The 20,628-nt window shown below is 40.0% G+C and overlaps 2 protein-coding genes across 3 annotated transcripts in view; one reads left to right on the forward strand and one right to left on the reverse strand.

Annotated features, from left to right (window-relative positions):
* Window positions 1–12,228, reverse strand: part of LOC310949823 (phosphorylase b kinase regulatory subunit alpha, liver isoform) — a 19,793-nt gene extending 7,565 nt beyond the window's left edge. The window contains exons 1-23 of one of the 2 annotated variants that reach the window (XM_083917384.1): window positions 12,090–12,228; window positions 11,847–11,936; window positions 9,584–9,634; window positions 8,593–8,640; window positions 7,639–7,807; window positions 7,419–7,501; window positions 6,409–6,489; window positions 5,995–6,093; window positions 5,758–5,904; window positions 5,598–5,651; window positions 5,216–5,338; window positions 4,997–5,092; window positions 4,030–4,137; window positions 3,801–3,879; window positions 3,401–3,535; window positions 3,202–3,311; window positions 2,919–3,063; window positions 1,987–2,065; window positions 1,732–1,880; window positions 1,486–1,656; window positions 1,065–1,177; window positions 833–969; window positions 572–734 (exon numbers count right to left, since the gene is read on the reverse strand). In XM_083917384.1, the coding sequence (XP_083773510.1) occupies window positions 572–734; window positions 833–969; window positions 1,065–1,177; window positions 1,486–1,656; window positions 1,732–1,880; window positions 1,987–2,065; window positions 2,919–3,063; window positions 3,202–3,311; window positions 3,401–3,535; window positions 3,801–3,879; window positions 4,030–4,137; window positions 4,997–5,092; window positions 5,216–5,338; window positions 5,598–5,651; window positions 5,758–5,904; window positions 5,995–6,093; window positions 6,409–6,489; window positions 7,419–7,501; window positions 7,639–7,807; window positions 8,593–8,640; window positions 9,584–9,634; window positions 11,847–11,924 (2,418 nt within the window). In that variant the 5' untranslated portion in view covers window positions 11,925–11,936; window positions 12,090–12,228. Of the gene's footprint in view, window positions 1–571; window positions 735–832; window positions 970–1,064; window positions 1,178–1,485; window positions 1,657–1,731; window positions 1,881–1,986; window positions 2,066–2,918; window positions 3,064–3,201; window positions 3,312–3,400; window positions 3,536–3,800; window positions 3,880–4,029; window positions 4,138–4,996; window positions 5,093–5,215; window positions 5,339–5,597; window positions 5,652–5,757; window positions 5,905–5,994; window positions 6,094–6,408; window positions 6,490–7,418; window positions 7,502–7,638; window positions 7,808–8,592; window positions 8,641–9,475; window positions 9,635–11,846; window positions 11,937–12,089 lie in introns of both variants that reach the window. The other variant, XM_083917383.1, reaches the window with a different exon arrangement.
* A 2,973-nt stretch (window positions 12,229–15,201) lies between these two features.
* On the forward strand, window positions 15,202–20,573 carry LOC310953225 (AP-1 complex subunit sigma-2-like). The gene is made up of 5 exons (XM_083922187.1): window positions 15,202–15,337; window positions 16,114–16,292; window positions 17,690–17,798; window positions 17,924–18,061; window positions 18,892–20,573. Exons 2-5 carry the CDS (start codon window positions 16,114–16,116, stop codon window positions 18,937–18,939), a joined length of 474 nt encoding a protein of 157 aa, XP_083778313.1. The 5' UTR covers window positions 15,202–15,337; the 3' UTR covers window positions 18,940–20,573.
* Window positions 20,574–20,628: the final 55 nt, after the last annotated feature.

The following is a 20,628-nucleotide window of genomic DNA, read 5'->3' on the forward strand; positions in this document are numbered from 1 at the left end:
ATTGTGGTTGCTGAGCATCTCTGGGTCTCTCTCTCTATCTCTGTCTCTTTCCCCCAACTGGTCGAGACAGATGGATGTCCACCATAGAGCCAAAAGGAAGTTTTTTGTCGCCACTGTTGCTCATGGGGGAATTGTTGTTTCTAAATCATGTGTACTAGAGTGTGTTCTAGACCTACTCTTCATGAAAAGTGTCCTGAGATAACTTTGGCTATGATTTGACACTATAAATGAAGCTGAATCATCATGAAATCTGAATGAATGAATGAATGAATGAATGGATTAAACTAGAAAATAATCAGCAGATATAATCGATAATGAAATTGATTGTTAGTTGAAAATCTTTTAGGGTCCCCTCTCAGTTCCTAGTAACCAAGACCTGACCTGGGACCTGAGTTTGGCCGCGTCCAAAACGTTTTCCACAGGTCAGTTTTCTATCAGGCCAAAACATTTCAGGGTTATTTAGGGTCAGCTGTTTGTTTCTGAGAAAGAACTTTTTGATTCAAAAAACAAGTCTCTCATTTGCTATTTCATCTCCCAGTTGTCTGCTGTGATAGAAAATGACTTTACGTACCTCAGCGAGGACCTCCACCCTCTTGCGTAGTATCCCAGAAATGTATCGGATGAGTCCCCACTCTTTGCAGGCTCCAGCTTGTACATACAGCTCCTCCAGCAGGGACCGCACGCTGACCCCGCCCTGCCCAGGACCTGACAACTCCACCAGCCAATCAGCACCTCTAGTCATCGGAAAAAAAACACAGGACAGGTCATTATAAAACTGTTTACTTATTAGTGTGCCAAAGGTGACAATAGCCGTGTCTACGTATGTCCGTACTTCATTACGTAAAGGATGTAGAGTATGTCGGCCTGGTCCTGCAGAGTCGGACACTCTTTCAGCTGCCTCACCAACGCTGCAAAATCTGTGTTGCCCTGGGAGTCTCGAGGCAGGTGCAAGTCGGCAGCACTGTGGGACTTGAGAGGGATGTCAGCGTAAGACAAATACACTTGAGAGTACCTATCGAATCACAAGAGAGAGAGAGAGAGAAACAGGCTTCTGCTGTGCCTACCTTCTGCTGCTTTGAATGTGGGCCGTGATGAAGATGAGGAGGAATTTCAAGTAGGTTGAGAACTTTGCGGCGTTTGCTCTTAACAGGAGTCACAGGCAGATACATGGAAGACTCTGAAATTCACAGATGAATTATTACAAAGTGGAACAGGAGACTTTTTGAGATGCTGCACAAAAAATAATTTTGTGATACTCAGGTTTATCAATGTTTTCTTACACCTCCACCATCTATAGTCTGCGAGACAGTAAGAGTTTCATAATAAAACATTTTTTTAAAACTCAGCTAATGTCCGAAACTAAATGATTCATTTCTGCGTCAGCCTAAATGGAGCCCCAACCACAGAACAGCAGTTACATTACAGGAAACACTATTCAAAGGGTAAGCAGACTTTGACTGATACATTAGAGTCCTGATAACTCACTGGGCATGTTGAGGCCCTGGACCTGGGCCATGAAAGACAGGATGTCTCTGGTGGTGTGTTCCGCACTGAAGACGTGGTGCTGCCCCCTCTGGATGGGAGGAAGATGGCTCTTGGTGGTGGTGCTGTGGAGGAGCTGGGTGAGGTACTGGTCAAACGTGTCTTTCGAGCCCTCTGGAGTTAAAAACAAATCATTACTCGCAGTTCAAATATGACTGAGAGGAATACACACACTTCATCAGTAACTACCTAAGGGCCCACAGATGTTATATTCCTCTCCATATTCATCATCATCGTCCTCATCCTCGGGTAAGCTGTCATCGTTCTCTTCATCCAGGAAGCTGAGTTGAGTGTGGAACGAAGTGGTCTGGACACTGGAGAGGTCTGACATCTGCACCCTGTCGTAACATGCACACATGCAAGAGAGATGTAAAGTTTTACTCTCATGTTTGAGACATGCCAACACTGATGGTATGATGTCCCATGTTACTGATGAAAACAGACCTCGCTCCAGCAAAATAGCCATCCTGTAGTTTCCTGAGGGTTGCTAGGATACAAGGATCAATCCCATCTCCATCTTCAACTGGACATAAAAAGTAAATAAATGCTGTGAGCAGTATGGAAACATACAGTATGTACATTCAACATCACAGCTTAGAAAGAACGTATTAAAAGTAACCAAGATCTTTTCTGCCAGATCAGTCATTGTTCCACCTGTATCATGTCTCACATCAGTGTCCCGACAAGTTTTCACTCGCACATTTCACGAAACAAATACTCTCATTTTAATCTATGTCTGCACTGGCTCTGTGCATCCTCGCGTCTAACGGGCGTTAAACACCTGCTGAAGTGTATATTAGGCGCGTAAAGGTGAGGTTGCTGCCTAATAAAAATGCTGTATCAATATATTTTTTCAATCTTGCAATCTCGCAGACTTGCCACTGCCTGACTGTGCCTCCAGCCGTTTTTATTGTGTTTCTTGTGTTTTCCCCTCCCAGTGTACTCGTCTGTTTCTCTGTGTGTTGTCCTGTGTTGTTGTGGGCGTGGTTCTCCTGACTGCCCCCTGATTATGGCTCGTTCAACTCATTACACATCTTTTTACACAGGAATTGCTTGAGTATTGAAGGAGCTGCGGTGTTTATTTGTGGGCGTACTGTAACCTACTGTACACTGTACAATATCACTGTCATTTTCTGCACTGCTGCTGGACACTTTGAAATTTGAGGACCTGACGGAACCAGTATAGACAGTGTCGCAATGCTATCTGCAAGTGTAGTTTGCGTTCAAGACACAGGTAAGTGTATCATGTCCAATCACGTTTTGGATGAAAAATTGGTTAAAATGAAATGTGAGAAGGTTTCCCACATCCAAACGTCCATAAACACTGAAAACCAAATCTGTGAGACTGATTTGCTTTGGGTTAAGAGCCTTATTACCCATCATGCTGCGGGTGATGGGGAAAGTGAGGGTGGGCCGTCCTGTCATCCTCCAGCAAGAGGAGAGATAGGCCAGCTCTGTCCGTAACATCTCCACAATCATCTGGTTGTCCAGCGCCAGGTAGAAATGGTGATGATCCAGAAACTGGAGCACAGAAAATAGAGAAGCCGACAGAAAGAAAGAAAGAAATAAAGTATTAATCAGTAGTGTTCATTACTACAGCCTTCTACCATGCTTCTTCCTTGAGATTATGAACCTCACAACATTCCAAGCTAGTTTTACCTGCGGGGTGAATATATAATAGCGATTTCTAATCTCGTAGAATTTGGATGTTCCCAGAACTCCAATGTGTCTGTAGGGCCTCCCGCTTAAATTCAGCTTCTTGCAGTTCCCTGTGGCAATGACACGAGATGTTGCTCTTATTATTACAAAAACACACATGCCTGCACACTAAGGAAAAGAGTGCTCAGTGTTTGTTTACCCAGTCTGACGTAGACATGGCTCAGGATGCGAGCAGGCATGACCCTGATAGGCAGAACTTGTGACATCGTCTGGACCATGATCCCATGATCACTTAACAACTCCTGGATCTCCTCCGACTCCGCTAGAACACAAACTGACACACACATATACAAATAAATACTTTATATTCAGCCTTCTATGATGAAATATGTTTAAAAAAACAATGCTATCAGCCAAATAACATTAGAAATAAGTCTTTCACATTCTTGATATTTTAATCATTTTAATCCATGCAGCAAATGTGTTTCAATGAGTGTTGATTCATCCTTCTTTCTTACTTTCTGTACCTTATTTTCTCAATTTTTCTGGGATTTTAACATGGGCTGATTTGTCCCTCAAACTAATGATCGATCACCAACCTTGCACCACAACATCTGGCTTGAAGTTTGTAGAGAATCTCCTGTTGAGAGGATCTATCTCCCCCGGTGCTAAAAAGCCCTTAAAACAGAGAGAAAAGGGGAAACAGAGAGGGAGAATTATTACTTGTTCATGTTTACTAAAGGGGTGCAGTTCATCCTCATTACCATTTAAAACCTGCATTATTCCAGATACATCAGAGGTAAAGGTGTACAAATTCCCTGTGAATACCTCGGCCAGAAGACAGCTCAAGATGTAAAGCGACTGTCCCCACATGTGCGGCAGCTGCCCCATGGCCACTCTGTCCACTGAGTGAGGATTGCTGTACTCCTCCTCCACCTGTTCGAGGCAAAACATGAAATACAGGTAACTAATGTTTTAGACCGACGTTCTCTGACACTATTTTATCCCGATTTGCAAAGCATATGAAAATTCCTTGTATATGTGGTGATGACTGCATATGAAGTATTCAACAGGTTAACTTGTTACCCCAACTATACCACAGTATTTACATATACTGGTAATATGTATGAAATTATCCTTGAAAATAAAACAAAAAAATAGACTGAAGATAGATGTAAAAACAAAAGACCAGATACGTGAGCGTGGATATTAAAAACAAGTTACTAAATGCTAACGTTAACATGCTAACATGCAACAATGACAATGCCAGTTTGTTACCAGGAGCGTACCTATGTTCGCCGGGTCCTATGTTCCCCGCTTTTAATGTGACCGGGGAACATCAGACCTTTTTTTAATAAAGGTTCCTATGTCCCCCGGTTGCATAAGCCTCTGCCTTCACTGATTTAATTCAGCATTTTTTTAGGGTTAGGGGTTACGGTTAGGGTCAGGGTTACGGACAGGGCTATGGGGTAGAGTTAGGGTCTACATAGGCCTATTTGCCGTGGAATTCAGCACTGATTGTGGAAAAAAAACAGACCAGGGAACATCAGACCCTTTCTGTGAACAGCGTGGAACATCTTTGTATTTGACCGGGGGCGAAGGACCCAGGGAACATAGACATGTACATCCCCATGCTGCTTGCAAGGTAAGGACCAGCCCTGTCATCCTCATGAACCACACTATTTTTATTATATGAAGTTTCTTCAGATTGATCAGAAGGTTTCGTCAAACCATGCAACTAGAATGTGTCTAGAATAAGTGCGTCTGTTATATTTGTCCTATGAAAGTGGGATACCTTGTCACGAGGTACAGCATAAAGTTCAGGCAACAGTTTGATGCCGTTTTTCCCTCTGATCAAAATGCCCTCCAGTGCCTCACGATACTCCTGCACCTGCACAAAGCACACAGTCATTTGTTCATTAGTACAACTGCAGCACAAGTCTGTCAGAGTGACTCCATGACTATGTGTATACAGCAGAAACAGCATATGGACTAGTGGGTGTGGTTTTATTACCTGCACTTGATCTCCAGCGAAGATACCGTCGAGGATGAGATAAGTCCAGAACACGGGCCACTCACATTCGATATTCTCAAACAGCTTGAGCTCTGCAGGATCGTAGTGCAGCCGAGATGGGTCCTGGTGAGAAAACAGTAAAATCCTCCAGCTGAAACTATACAGAATACACATTATCTTAAAACAGGAACAAATCATACTAAACCCCCTATGACCTCCACTCAAAGAGTTCGCCTCTTCCATCATTTCATACTTTAGGTGTTGAGTGTTTATCCGTAACATCATTTTAACTCTGCAATCCCTGTACATGCTGCAAGATTTCTACGGCAATACATCATCAATCCCAGCATTTATATTTTCAGTATGCAGAATATTACCTTACCTCTTTAGGACAACGATATCCGTCCCTGATGAAGCGGCAGCAGCCATAGCGACCCTGAAATTACCCCAAAGAGTGGAAAGGTTTGCATGCTAACTTGATGTAAAAGGAATAAGAGTAGATGGTAAATACTCAATTGAGTTTTGTCTTGCTTAGACTGCACCTGAAGTTTGCTTATGATTTCCGACTTTGTGATGGCCACCAGTTCAGCATCCTCAACAGCAAAAGCAGGGAAGGAAATGACAGACAGAAGGCCGGCGTCTATCTCCTTTGACGTTGAAGCTCTTGGCAGCATGGAGCACAGGATGGACTGAGGGGAGACACACAGACCAGCAAGTCTCAGCAGAAGAAAGATGAGCAGAGGCGATGCTGACATGGCTGGAGGCAAAGCCAACGGTACCTGACAATGTTCCACTTCATCAGCCGAAACATGGATGACTGACTTCGGCCCTCCATGGGCACCAAAAAGATCCAGCTCATCTATGGCCTCCAGAGCTGCCTGCTCACCCCCCCAGACACACACACACACACACACACACACACACACACAGACACACACACACACACACACACACACACACACACACACACACACACACACACACAGCAAAGCACCAGCACACATTTTATACAACACTTTCCTCTTTTTGTCTTTATAGAATAGAATAGAATTACTTAATGATCCCAGACTGGGAAATTATTTTGTAACAGCAGTAGTAGTGGGTCAGCAAATAAACACGTTGTACATAACATAACATACCCCAGGTATGTATAGTAGATCATAAGCATTAATGCTGACAATGATAATCTGTACCTTAGCAATTCCTACGGAGCTGCCGTTGAGCTCCGGGATGCCCTGGTTGGTCTTGTCACCTCGTTCCCACATCCCATAATCCTACAGGGCGGATATGAGGTAATGGCATCATTTCTCTGCACTGTGGTTGCAGGCATTGTAATTGAAAACGTACTTGGGTTTACACTTCTATCACAGATCACATTCAAAGATTTCATATTCCACGCATTCTTCTTTCTGGCGCCTACATTACCCAGAATTCAATCATACCAGCTCAATCGGAGATCCGGTAGTCTTTTGCTTCGTGCTGCTCGATTATGGCAAAAATCCTCATCATGATGATTTTGGTCAATATTGAGATCAAGATTATTTAACATGATTACTCACTGACTTTCAACTTTCAACTTTTTAACAGTGGATTTTCTTGAATTTGAGACTAAATGTAATTCAAAACAAATTCGAAAAAATTGCTTACTAAATAAAATAAATGATACATTTAAATCAATATTATAAAAAATAATGAATAACCTCCTATACATAATTATTTAATATATACAAAATCAAATTACCTTGGCCAAAATTATTTAGATCAAATATGTGAACTGTCACGGCTTATTTAAAAAACGCTTTAACATACAGTATATTCAACATTTCGGTAAGCTATATTCAGCATATCACATATTCCAATCAGTAACTGAATAGAAAAGGGCTGAAATGAAGCTACAGTGAACTCACTTCTGTCTAACTACAAGATTTTCCTCATTTTCAAAATTTGTAGACTTCCACACAAACCGAAAATGACTCAAGTGAAATCATTCGGGAAATCTACACAGGAGCAATTTATCAGCTACAAAAGGCCTCGTGCGACCTTTTTTTACACATGCAGAAGTACTGCCCAAGACATGTAAACAGACCTTATTTGTAAAATTTCCTTTAGCTTTTACTCTTTTCAGTCAACTCCCCTGTGTGTCAGCCTCTATCTCTTGCTTTCTAGAAACCAAATCTCTCAAACCTCTGAAAATGTTACTCACCGCCACTTTGTAAGCAGCCTCTATGTAGAAGACCAGGTTTTGGATAAAAGTCACCTCATCCAGGTTTGAGATGATGCGAAGACCTGCGTGATAACGTGCACACTCAGCGACCACTTCATTAAAATCCATACCTATGTATGGCGTCTTGAAACCAAATATTTTGCTGAGAGAACGCAGAAAAAGCAACAAATATAAACACCACTCTGCTTCCCGACTGTACCTGAGGCTGTCATCTGTGCCAGCATCAGCAGGTAAATGGAGGTGGCGTCCACCTGGAGATGGCCCCACTGGTCGTCCCCGACCACCGTGGCACAGGTGGGAGTATCATATTTGGCGTGCAAGCAATCCTTTGTACTCTGGGTGTGTTTAAACTTCTCCACTTTTGCCACCTTAAGACACATGAACATGCAAATATGCACACACCAAATTAGAAGGGAGGATGACATGCAACAAAAAGGTCCCCAACAAACAGATTTCTGCATACTATTATTTCAGATTCTGAAAAGTTTAACATTAATCCATATTTAAAAACCCAAGAAGTGTGTTTATATGCACACTAGAATCCCATTGAACAAATGCAGGACATAATAACACGTAAAGAATAATCTGGTTATTATTCATAACCCTGTTTACATCATTAGAACATTATAAAGATTTCTGATCACTGTCACTGTTGTTTGTGACTCCTTAACATCCCTGTGAGTCTCACACGTATTTCTCTAAGCCTACTGATGATGATGATGATATCTCTGCAGCAGAGGACGAAGCCTCTTGGCTCTATGACTCCCAGAGCACTGAAGCATTTTAACACTCTTCTGTGAATTTGGCATCTTATTTCCAGTAATCAAAGATGAGAATTACAGAGAATAGACAAAGTTACTGCAGCCTACCTTTCACTTCAACATGAAGACACAATCAGCACATTGTTAATTATTAGTTTGTCTGTTTTTCTGACTAACTGCTGATAGATAGCAGCACACTGTGGTCAGAAACCTGAGAAACTGTTTACATAAAACAGTCTGTTTAAATACCACAGTGCCCCACATAACACATTGTTCTTTCTCAGAACACAGGCTTATCGGATTGTCTTCCACGAAGATGTGAAAATGTGATGTTTGAATGTTGAAAACACAGGTGGAAATATAAACACTTAATGTGAGCATGTGTGTCTCACCTGTCTCATCATGCACTGCAGAAGCCCCTGCATCAGCTTCACCACACTCTGCCAACAAACAACATCAGTTCACTACGATTCAAAACAAATGTTCACTGCAATCCAAATGATCTCTTTATTTTTCATCATTTTGCTGAGTCAAGTCACTTTGTTCAGTCACTGACTTTGTTCACTTATTTTCCTCAGCTAAGCGGCCATTTCGAGTGAAATGCACGTCAGTAAGTGAACGCATCACAGTTCAACAATAAGCAGTGATTAAATGATTCAAATAAGAACTGCAGTTAATAACTTTTATTACTGACTGATCAAACTTTGAACATATAACATGTATTGATTTATGGGTAATCATTAACGTTAGTGATGTGTGATGCTTTTAATGTGCTTATTTATTCTGACTAACAGACAAAAATCCAAACAATGTAATTTGAAAATGAATATTCTCAACTTTGTGAATTTGTAACCAGCAAATCTTTCTCGTGTTTAACTCAATTACTTTAATTTCTTACACAACATATTGTTTATCTATCAATTATTTCAATCAACTGGCTGATTAATGGACTTTTTTTAGCACTGACTACCAAGTAAGGTAGTCATACTTTACTACTACTTTTGTTTTTCCCTTCATGTCAGCATTTTAAACATCAATTCAGAATATTTTGTTTTGGATTAATGTGATATTGTAGTTTCACTGCAGCCTACATGTGTGTAAACCGACCAAATGAAAATGTGATGCAACACACACCATAAGCTCACTACTGTAAAATATTTAACCCAGCATACCAGGCCCTGGTGTGAACATTAACTCTCTCTCGCTCTCTCTCTCTCTCTCTCTCTCTCTCTCTCTCTCTCTCTCTCTCTCTCTCTCTCTCTGTCATAAACAGACCTGCTCAAGTTCATAGGCTTTGGCCTTGTCTTCATCGCGGTCTGCGTTCTTGCGGTAAGCCATGCCCAGCCCCCACACGGCCAGGACACTGTACACATTATCCCTCACCCAGGCATCCTTCTTCTGGGCACTGGCGGGCAGAAGTCCCGTCACTGGGTTCTGAAACAATCACACACATATTAAGAGTAAGGACAGGGCTGACATGCAGCAAATCTCCACGTTCAAGAAGCTGAGGGCTGTTTTTGAATTTGGAAACTGATTCAAATTTCCAAAATAGTTGACAATAGATGTTTGTGTTGATTGACCTTGAATTACTCCTCTAATAATTTCAACTCTAAATAATTTAATCGGTGTTTTGTTCTACTGTTACATTGTTGTTATATTGCCCTAAAGGTGTTAATATTGAACATTAATCAAATTTAAGGCAGGAGAGGATGCAAAAAAAACATATCAGGTCAGTAAATGTGACTTTGAGTTTGGTGCTTTAATAATACAGACATTTACATTACAGACTTTACAGTTTCAGTTTTTTAATTGAATAACAAGAGACTTCATTGTGCCCCCCTCCTCTGAAATAACCTGGCACTGTTTTCTGTCAGCTGTGAACCCTCTGGGTCACACTTTGAAACTGACAGCTGTTGACTGTTGAAGTGCTCACAGATAAAGGTGCATAGTTTCAGCCTACTCCAGGGGCTGAACTTTGCTCACACCTTGTTTATTTTCTATGCCGCTCAATCTGGTTGAACCTGAACCTATACAGGCTACGAAACATCTGCATGTCTGACACGTTCCTGCAGGAGAAAATGTAGGATTACAAAAATACACAAATACAAAACAGTATCCATGAATGAAAATGCAGTGGTGGACAGTAAGTGCCTGCATTTGCTCAAGCACAATTTTGAGGTACTTGTAATTTTAACTTGCTTATTTTCAATTTTGATGTTGTTTATACTTTAACTTCACAACATTTTAGAGGCATAAACTGAACCTTCTAGTCCACAACATTAAGTTCAAAACTTTAGTGACTAGTTACTCTGCTGATTCAGATTATATATATATATATATATATATATATATATATATATATATATATATATATATATGTGATAAATACATTATTACAATACAATTTCTAAATCGTCTGAAAGAGTGAGTAGCAGCTTTTATATATTATATATATATATTGTGCATAATGTACAGGATGTCCTTTACATTGCACATTTACATCTCCTGTTTTTCTATTTCTCTTGCACTGTTTAGAATTTAGAAATTATTAATTTATTGCATCTATACTACTGCACCGTGGGTCGGAGAGAAACGTATTTTAGATTCTTCTGTATGTTTGACACATATTGGGGAAATTGACAATAAAGCTGACTACTTACTTTGACTTTACCAATGACATGGCTTACACTCAATAACCTTCTTTCTGAATCGCAATGTAACAATGTATTAGTGTATTCTTTCCTGTGTCATAAAATATTAATACAAAAAAGTAAACAAGCTACCCATTAATGTGTTTTTATTATTTACAGTCTTGCAATTAGCCCTATCTTTAACAGCTGAAACATTAGAATGATGCTTATACTGTTTGATGTATTAAATAAACAATCATGGAAAGGGGAATGCTGCATAATAAGTACTTTTGGGACTAAAGTATATTGTAATGCATGTACATTTAGGTTAGTACATCCAGGACTTTTACATTTAACAGGCAAGGCAAATGTATTTGTATAGCACAATTAAACAATAAAGTAATTCAAATTGCTGTATATAGAACATTAATAGGAAAGAAATGCATATAAAATTACATTTAAAAACATTTGACAAGTAAAATTATTAGAATCTTAAGAAAAGTGTTGGAAAACATATAAAATGACATTTGAGTAATAAAAGTAAAAGATCATTTTAAAGACATGTAATGGCAGTTACAGTGCATTACAGGCAGTTTAATAAATTATTCTGTTTCCTGAAAAGCAGCGTCAAACAGAAAAGTCTTCAGTCTTGATTTAAAAGCACTAAGAGTTGCAGCAGACCTGCAGTTTTCTGGGAGTTTGTTCCAGATTTGTGGAGCATAAAATCTGAACGCTGCCTCTCCATGTTTAGTCCTGACTCTGGGGACACAGAGCAGACCAGTCCCAGAGGATCTGAGAGGTCTGGATGGTTCGTAGCTGAGCAGAAGATCTGAAATGTATTTTGATCCTAAACCATTCAGTGCTTTGTAAACCGACAGAAGTATACTGAAATCAGTTCTTTGACAGACAGGAAGCCAGTGTACAGATCTGAGGACTGGAGTGATATGATCTACTTTTATGGTGTTATTGAGGACTGGAGCAGCAGAAAACATCAGAATAGTATCTGGAGGACTCACCTGGTGGCACAGGATCGTCTCCTGGACCAGCCTGGCATAGCCATCCAGCCTCACTCCCGAGTTACTGCGGCTCCTCATCCTCACTGATCACTGCGCACACAGCAACAACACAACAACAACAACAAGTTATGTCTGCACATGTATGCAGCAGCACGAAAGGCTCGGGTCATTCACTCGTCTGTAAATATGACTTTATGATGAATACAACGGTTAAAATGCAGCTTAGTCACCGAGGGAACTCACCGCGCACCGAACCATCCTTCCAGTCCTGCAGCGGGTGGGATCTGACAGCTTCCGCCGCTCTGCAGAGGCTGCTGCTCGGCTGCAGCTTACTAGCCGAGTAGCATCCGGCTGTTTTTGACGACACAAATATTTAACTCGGTATTCACACACACACACACACACACACACACACACGCAGGGGCACACGCGGACACGCAGCCCGGTGCTCCGGTCAGACTGCAGGGTGCGTGTAGTGAGCCCTATAAGTGACACTCGGGTGAATGTGAGCAGCTGCTGTACCAGTCTGAGGAAAATACATGATGTTCTGGTCGTGTGAGTGTTGGACGACAGGGGGAGCCACATGGACTCCATTTCCTCCTGCTCTTCCTCCTTTCCAAGGTTTCAGACTGAAACTAATGAAAGGGAAAACACGCAAGATCTCTCCTCGACGCTTACAAGGAGACGAAGGTGTTTGAGAAACTATAACATCATTTAGATTCATTAAAAACTGCCCCACGAAGCCTAAGGGCAGTCACTACGAAATCACTTTCAACTATAAAAATTTTTGCACAATTTTGGGCCTCAAAGTATGGAGGTTAGGATGGATTTGGAGAAATTGTTAAATGGTAAACTAGTAAAACCATAATCTATCATCAATGTGCCATTTTTTTTTCATTTTTTGGGACAGTAAACATATTACTACAAATTACAAATTGGGACGAGGCCTCGGGGAAGACCCAGGACCAGGTGGAGAGATTATATCTCCACACTGGCCTGGGAACGCCTCAGGATCCTCCAGTTAGAGCTGGTTAATGTGGCCCGGGAAAGGGAAGTTTGGGGTCCCCTGCTAAAGCTGCTGCCCCCGCGACCCGACCCTGGATAAGTGGATGAAGATGAGAGATGAGAGATGAGAGATTTTTTACTGCACTTAGGCTTTGTAGGGCAGCATAATCATTATTCTTTATTCATTTATCTTCACTGGCATGTTTTGTATGCCATGATATTGTAAATGAATTCCTTTTCAATTAAAATACATAAAAAGTTTCCATCATAAGGTCATACATTTGTCATACTATACTTCACACACTTTTGATGGAATAATGAAGATGATGTAATAGTGAAATGAAATCAGTATACATGTGTTAATATCATGTTACTATATGAAAAAAGGTTTCATATGTAAGCAAGAATAAACTTTCCCTAAAAGCTTACTTGTTTATCTAATTTTCATGCAGATGAAATGCTACAGGGGAAGAACAAGGCAAACTTATGTTAGGATGGCATTCTTATAATGTTCCAATTAGGGATCGACCGATACAGATTTCTTTAGGGACTATGTTGATACTGATGGTTTTTTTCATCAGCTTTAGCCGATGACCGATACAGACTGATGATTTCCTTGAGCCGATATTTGAGGCCGATAATACTTTTGCTCCCTCAATTTATATCATAAAAATCACACAATGATGAAAACAAATGTTACGAGTATCAATTTAGAAATAAGGAACATTTATTGAACTTCGAAAAGTCGTCTCCAGCCTTTGGTAAATGGACATTATATATTGTTTATATAGCGCCTTTCTAGTCTTCTGATTACTCTAGGCACTTTGTCACATTCACAAAGACATTCACACAGACGGCAGTGGATCTAAATACCATCTAATCTAACCATTCACACCACCTTCACACACTCAGGGAGCAATCCGGGGTTCAGTGGCTTGCCCAAGGACACTTTGACAAGCACACAAGAGGCACCCCTGGATGCCTGTCTGTATATAATGCCGGGGAAAAACTATCGGCTAACACAGCAGCTTGCATCGGCCGATGTGAAAAACCTCAAATACTGATGTATCTGCCTATCACTAGTCCCAATATTATGTGTCTGTATACAGTGTGGAAGAAGTATTCAGAGCTTTTACTCAAGTAAAATACCACAATATGGAAATACTCTGTTAGAGGTAAAAGTCTTGCACAAATGTTACTTAAGTAAAAGTACAAAAGTATCAGCATCAAAAAAAATTTAAAGTGGAAAAAAGCAAAAAGTACAAATACTCATTATGCAGAATTGCCTGTTTCAGAATATTATATTATTGGATTATAATTATCCATAGATTAATGCAAGTATCTAAAGTGCAGCAGGTAAAGGTGGGGGACATTTTAATTACTTTATAGACTGCTGTGTAGCTTAATCTATAACGGTATATCCTATTTTATTTGTTGGTAATGTTTTGTATTAATAATCTGAATAAATAAATAGGTCTAATAAAATAAATAATAAATAAATAATAAAATAAATCTGAGATGTGTGCAGGAATTTAAAGTCAGAAACCCTTTCCACACAGTCCCCACTTATGAGTAAGGGTTGGGGGGCTGAACTGTTTTTACAGAAGTCCATGATGAGTTCCTTTGTTGAGGTTGTTATCTGAACACAACGCTGCAAGTTTTTGGACTTCCTCCCTGTAGGCTGTCTCATCTCCTCCTGAGATAAGTCCAACCACAGTTGCGTCATCCGCACACTTGACGAGGGTGTTGGTTGAGTGTGAGGGGGCACAATCGTTGGCGTAGAGGTGGTGTAGAGGAGGGGGCTCAGCGCACAGCCTTGTGGGGACTGTGATAGAGGGTGGAGAGGTGAGGGCCCAGTCTGACGGTGTGCGGGCGGTTAGGCAGAAAGTCTTTGATCCAGATGCAGATGGGTTGGGAGAGTCCTGAGTCCATGAGTTTGGTGACCAGTCTAGTGGGGATGGTGGTATTAAAAGCAAAGCTAAAGTCAATTCAATTCAATTTTATTTATAGTGCCAAATCATAACAAAAGTTATCTCAGGACACTTTACAAACTAAGTAAAGACCACACTCCATGATAAACATAGACCCAACAAAAGTCAATGAAAAGCACCCTCACATAGCTCCCAGAATATGTGTGAGGTAATAGATTGAGATGTAATTCTCTAATTTTGTTAGAAATAAGCGATTAAAGTGGGACAAGCCAAGCTCTACTCCAGGAAGTCAGGGTGTGTGTTCAAGTAACAACGTCACGAATAACGGGATCTGTGAGCCAATCAAATTCCGCAGCTGTGGCTTTTTCGGCCAATCACAGCGTCGCTGACTTCACCGTTGTCTCCCCCAGCAACCACCATCCGCTAGCTGTTTAGCATCAGTCTGAATGAGAAGCTAACCAACAGGGACACACAACAAACATCTGTTCACACTCCGCTGGTGTGTTTCGCTTGAATTCACTGAAGTTGCCGCTCGTCCAAGTGACTGAATCAAAGGTAAAAGAGTCCTGTTTACTTTTTCGTGTCTACTGTCGAGAGCTGGGCGTCGCAAATGACTCATACCGTGTTGTTGATGTTAATATGTGGCCATTATGAAAGGATAGCTAACATAAGCTAATGGAAGTTTGAGCAAAAGCTTCCTAAAATCCAGCAATTATTGAATACATTTGATAAAAAAGGCCAGGTTGTATTACCCGGCAATAGTGCCTGTATTTTTCTGTTCGGGGCGTTTCTTATTAATTATTCAATTAATATAAGATAACCCTTAATCAGTCTCACAGTGGGGCAGTCACAGTGTTACAGCAGCTAAAGAGGATAGTGCAAATAACAGATGCAGGATATAATAATTCCCAATGCAAACAGTAAAAAAAAAGCAAATTAACAGTGAAAAATAGCTTTGAAAACAGTGAGAAAAAAGGGGGAAGTGAAAGTAAAACAAAAATAATACTATATATATATATAATAAATAACAATTAATTAATTAGTTATTAAATATAGAACAAGTGTAAGAAGAGGAGTGATTAAGTTATTCTTCTTCTCACTCCTTTCTGAGCTGTACAGAAAAAAATTGTTGACATTTAAATGTTGTTTTATGATTTTCATTGCTCTGCAAATATTGCTTGGGATGTCTAATTGTTTGCTTTTTATTACTATTTTATGTCTTTACTAGTTCAGGACAAACATCATTTTTCTTCACCTTCCTTCTCTCTTAACAGTGTAAGGTCATTTTGTCTCGGCTATGGAAAACTTTTTAGCTGTACTTCCTCTTTCAGATGCAGTTCATGCTGCTGTTCAGCCGGCAGGGAAAGCTGCGGTTACAGAAATGGTACGTGCCTTTGTCTGATAAGGAGAGGAAGAAGATCTCCAGGGACCTGGTCCAGACCATACTGGCCAGGAAGCCCAAGATGTGCAGCTTCTTGGAGTGGAGGGACCTGAAGATTGTGTACAAGAGGTACGTGAATAAGGGAAGTTTTGAAATACTGGTTCTACATCCAGTTAACACATGTGCAAATGTACAGCAGAGAGCGAGGCTGTCGACACAAACTTGAATGGTTGTTTGTTACTCCGCCCATACTTCTTAACAGAATAGGCTTAATTTATATCATTTAAATCAGTCTATTCAAACCCAAATTGTGCAAAAGCTGCTTATCAGTTGCTTATCGCAAAACTCTCCAGCTACCGTTTACATGTTGAGTGCCAAAGTTCAATCCTCACTACGTAATAGTAGTTTAATATTTTTTCCCAGAGCTCTGATCTGCATAGTTGTATATGAGAAGATACTGTGCAGGTACAGTTTCTCTGATGATGAACACCATGAGATGTGGTTGAAATCCCTGGAAAGAAAACAGCATGCACACCTTAAAATTCTCTTTGTTAAACCTTTCACAGTGGTCTAGATAGGCTGCATTAAAATGTCTTATTTCAGAGGATGATTATAGTAATGGGATGTATTAATGTTTGGTTTGTTCGGGTTGTTTATGAAAACCAATGATTCAGTGATCATGCTGTCATGTACTGAGATTTCTAGCATTTAGATCTCACCTTCTGCTGTGTGATGAAAGCCAGAAACACCCCCTCTCTAATAACAACTGCCAAACAATGGAGGACAATGATTCAGATTATATAAAGAGTGGCCGATTTGTCCTGAACATACTGTATGACTGTTAAGTTATAAAAACACAAAAGACATATCTTCATGTGTTCAGTATAATAAACAAAAAACTAATAAACAAAGCCATACAAAATAACAGCCAGGAGACAGTGCTGCACTTGAGTTATTTGGTACAGAGTTTTTGATTCGAATTGTGTTATTTTATTTTAAGGAAAGGGTTTAAGTGTCAGCATTATACAAAAAGCTGGTGGTTTAATTTGTTTACTTATAGTCTCGTACAGCTAGACCTATCTCCAAAGTGATGGAGTATGGTCTGGCTGCACCCGCTTATTATTCTGGGATATTTGTATTTCTTTAAACCTATCAAACTCATCTTGAATGGTGCCCTTTCAAAAAGATAGCAGAGGTAGCAGACAGATGTCAGGCACTGAACATCTGCTGAGCCAGATACCATTTGATGGCTTTATCTATTGTTGGCATTTACCAGTATCTTACATGGAAAATGAACAATATGGAAAGAATTTGTTTTGTTTTAGTGATTGAGAAAAGCACCAAATACACTCATGAAGTAACAGGTTTTGCTTTCGAGAGCAGCTGAGTTCCTGTGCTGTGATCACAGCTGAATTACCACTCATTAAATCAGAAACACTAATATGTTGGATGTTGCTGAGAGAGCAAAAGCACTAATATTTGCACTTATCACTGTCCTGTTAATCTTTTCTTGCTTTATGTTGTAGATATGCGAGCCTGTATTTCTGCTGTGCAGTCGAGGATCAGGATAATGAGCTGATCACCCTGGAGATCATCCACAGATACGTGGAGCTGTTGGACAAATATTTTGGCAGTGTGAGTCTCTAAAACGTCACACATGTAAAATGCTGATTTATAGTGCAGGTGGACAACAGTTGAGCATTTACTGCAAGAATCATCTCCTCTGATTTGCTGCTGTTTGTGGTTTTGTGGCCTCACAGGTGTGCGAGTTGGATATTATCTTCAACTTTGAGAAGGCCTACTTTATCCTGGATGAGTTCCTGCTGGGTGGAGAGGCCCAGGAGACGTCCAAGAAGAACGTGCTGAAGGCTATCGAGCAGGCTGACCTGCTGCAGGAGGTACGCAGAGTTCTTCACCCACAGATAACTGAACCCATTTGCCAAACTAGCTTTAGTGGTGAACAGCAATTTTCCATTAACCTGCTGATGATTTTCTCAAATAAACAATTAAGTGTTTGGTCCGTAAAACGAGTTGCGGCGGAAAAAATGCCCAAAGCTCAAGTCAATGTCTTCAAATAACATGTTTATCTCAACCAACACTCCAAACCCCAAATATATTTACTTTACTGTGATTTAAGACAAAGAGAAGACGCAAATCTTGGTATCTGAGAAGCTGGAACCATCAAATTTATGGCATATTTGCTTAAAAAAAAAAATTAGAACGACTTATCGATTATCAAAAAAAAATTGTCGATTGAGTAATTGTTGCAGGTCTAACTTGGTGTAAATGTAGAATTTATTCCACTCAGTGATGCTGATGTTAAACCAGACAGAAAAGCAGATCGAAGATGTTTTTGCCTTTTCACCTTGCAGCCCTCCACGCCTGACATCAGTTGTTTATTTTAAGCCTGCAGCACTTGATTAATACCTCTCTCCTTTGTGCCACTGCGCCAAAGCAAGTGCTGTCCTGCATGTTTGTATTTCAGTCTAGCTGTAGTCATTAGCAGTCAACAGAATCGGTGACTTATATTTAGCAAAGCATGCAGTCCTGTTGTTAAAACAGCAAGGCTGATTGTGCAGGCCTGTTTAAGGTTCACTCGACACAGACACACACATTTAGTAACCTGCAATTATGACATTAATATTGTTAATTATAATTTGGAAGGGTACTTTGCGCTACAAAATGTTCAACAGCAAGGAACATTTCTCTTTCTTTTCTTCGTATGCAGGAGGCCGAGGCACCACGGAGTGTTTTAGAAGAAATTGGGCTGACATAGATCATCGTGCTTACCCCCCTTCTTCCAGATGCAGATCTGGCAACCTCCATGTCTCTATCCTGTCTTCTCCTGTTCACTGTCAGTGTTGTATGTCTATAATCACCATCTATGTGCTGTATTACTCTGTACTATCCAGTAATGTCTTTTTAATGTGGTGCCAACTGTGGTTTTAACGTGTCTCCTATGTACAATCTCCCTCATTGTATTACTGTTAGCATCCTTCACACCCCTAACTTCTCACAACTCCACAGAGTACAATGTAGCGACGACATGAATACTGCAGCGTCATATTAACATCATCTATCATCTCCGATTGTGTGTGCCGTTTGGCTTAAAGGGCGTTTCAAGGTGCTGTTGTATCCGTGCTTCTCATGTATTACCTTCACATTCAAGTCACAGATAAGCGTCCGAATTCCCCCCAAAACATGAACGCGCAGCATGCAAACTGTGAAAAGCCAGAGGGCCGTTTAATAAAGGTATTCTGAAATAACATCTGTTCGCTGAACAATAAAAATATAAAATACGGCAAAGAACCATCAATATACAGTATAATATTGTTGCTAAAAAAAATAAATGTTTGATTCATGTACAAAGTTAGCATTTTGGGCTTTCAGTTGTGCTTGGGAAATGGGTTGAAAATATTTTCATGAATGATGGTTAAAGAGTCTTTGGGGACTTTGGAAATACTTTCAGAACAGCAGTATGGGTCACTAACTTACCTTTTTTTGTTTTTTCAAAGATAGTTGTGTTTATTTTTTGGAAAGATCTGATCTTTAGGTCCGTGACTCGAATGGTAATACATGAGGCACCAACGGGTGCTACTGCAGTTGTGGTAATCGCTGACACTGTTACAATCACACGGTTAAATTCAACCTACCAATTAAGTAAAACAATTAACCATAATCAATATCGGTGCATATGTTAAGTGGGTTTGTACAAGTTTGTGTTTGGTGATTCTCCTCCAGGAATGAACAATTTCATATTTTCTTTTCAAGACTTAATCGTTTACCTTTTGGTCAACATGAGCCGTTTTGTGTCTGTTAAAGTTGTCTTCATTTTTCTGACATTTGACTTGAAAACATTCAAAATAGAAGTTTGGATCTGGAGATAGGGTAGTATCTTCCTTTAGTCTTAGGTCAGGAAATGATAGTGACCCAAATAAAAGAAACCATTTTATGTATTATGCTACTTTGGCTTAAAGAAAAACATATGACCAAAGAACACTGTGTTTTGCCTTCTCAATGGTGTCTATAGAAAGCCAACATGGCAGAAAAGGGATTTAGAAAGGAAGGTTGTTTGACAGAAAATGCATGTGGGGATTATTTGGCCACAATATCAGTATTATGTAAATCCAATCCGCTTAAAGACAAGTCTATCCTGAGTTTCTTTGTGGTGTTGGAATACAAGAAGATGAACCGCACATATCAGGGTACATCATTAAAATTCATCACTGTCAGCTCGTTCGAACAAAACAAGCCAACCAGTAATGAATAGATGCTCATCCACACTGTACGGCATTTACACTTTCTGTCTGTTTTCTTAAAACCACAAAGTGTTCAGTAATTATTTGACAAGTTCATCTTTGATTTGTGCAAAAGAAATCACTTTTTGTATTTAACACTGCCAAGACGTTTGCCAACATTTCTTTCTTATATTTGAAAGTTATAAAGAATAAATGTATTAAAAAAA

The sequence above is a fragment of the Echiichthys vipera genome (assembly GCF_963691815.1).
Source record: "Echiichthys vipera genome assembly, chromosome: 1".
Lineage (NCBI taxonomy): Eukaryota > Metazoa > Chordata > Actinopteri > Perciformes > Trachinidae > Echiichthys > Echiichthys vipera.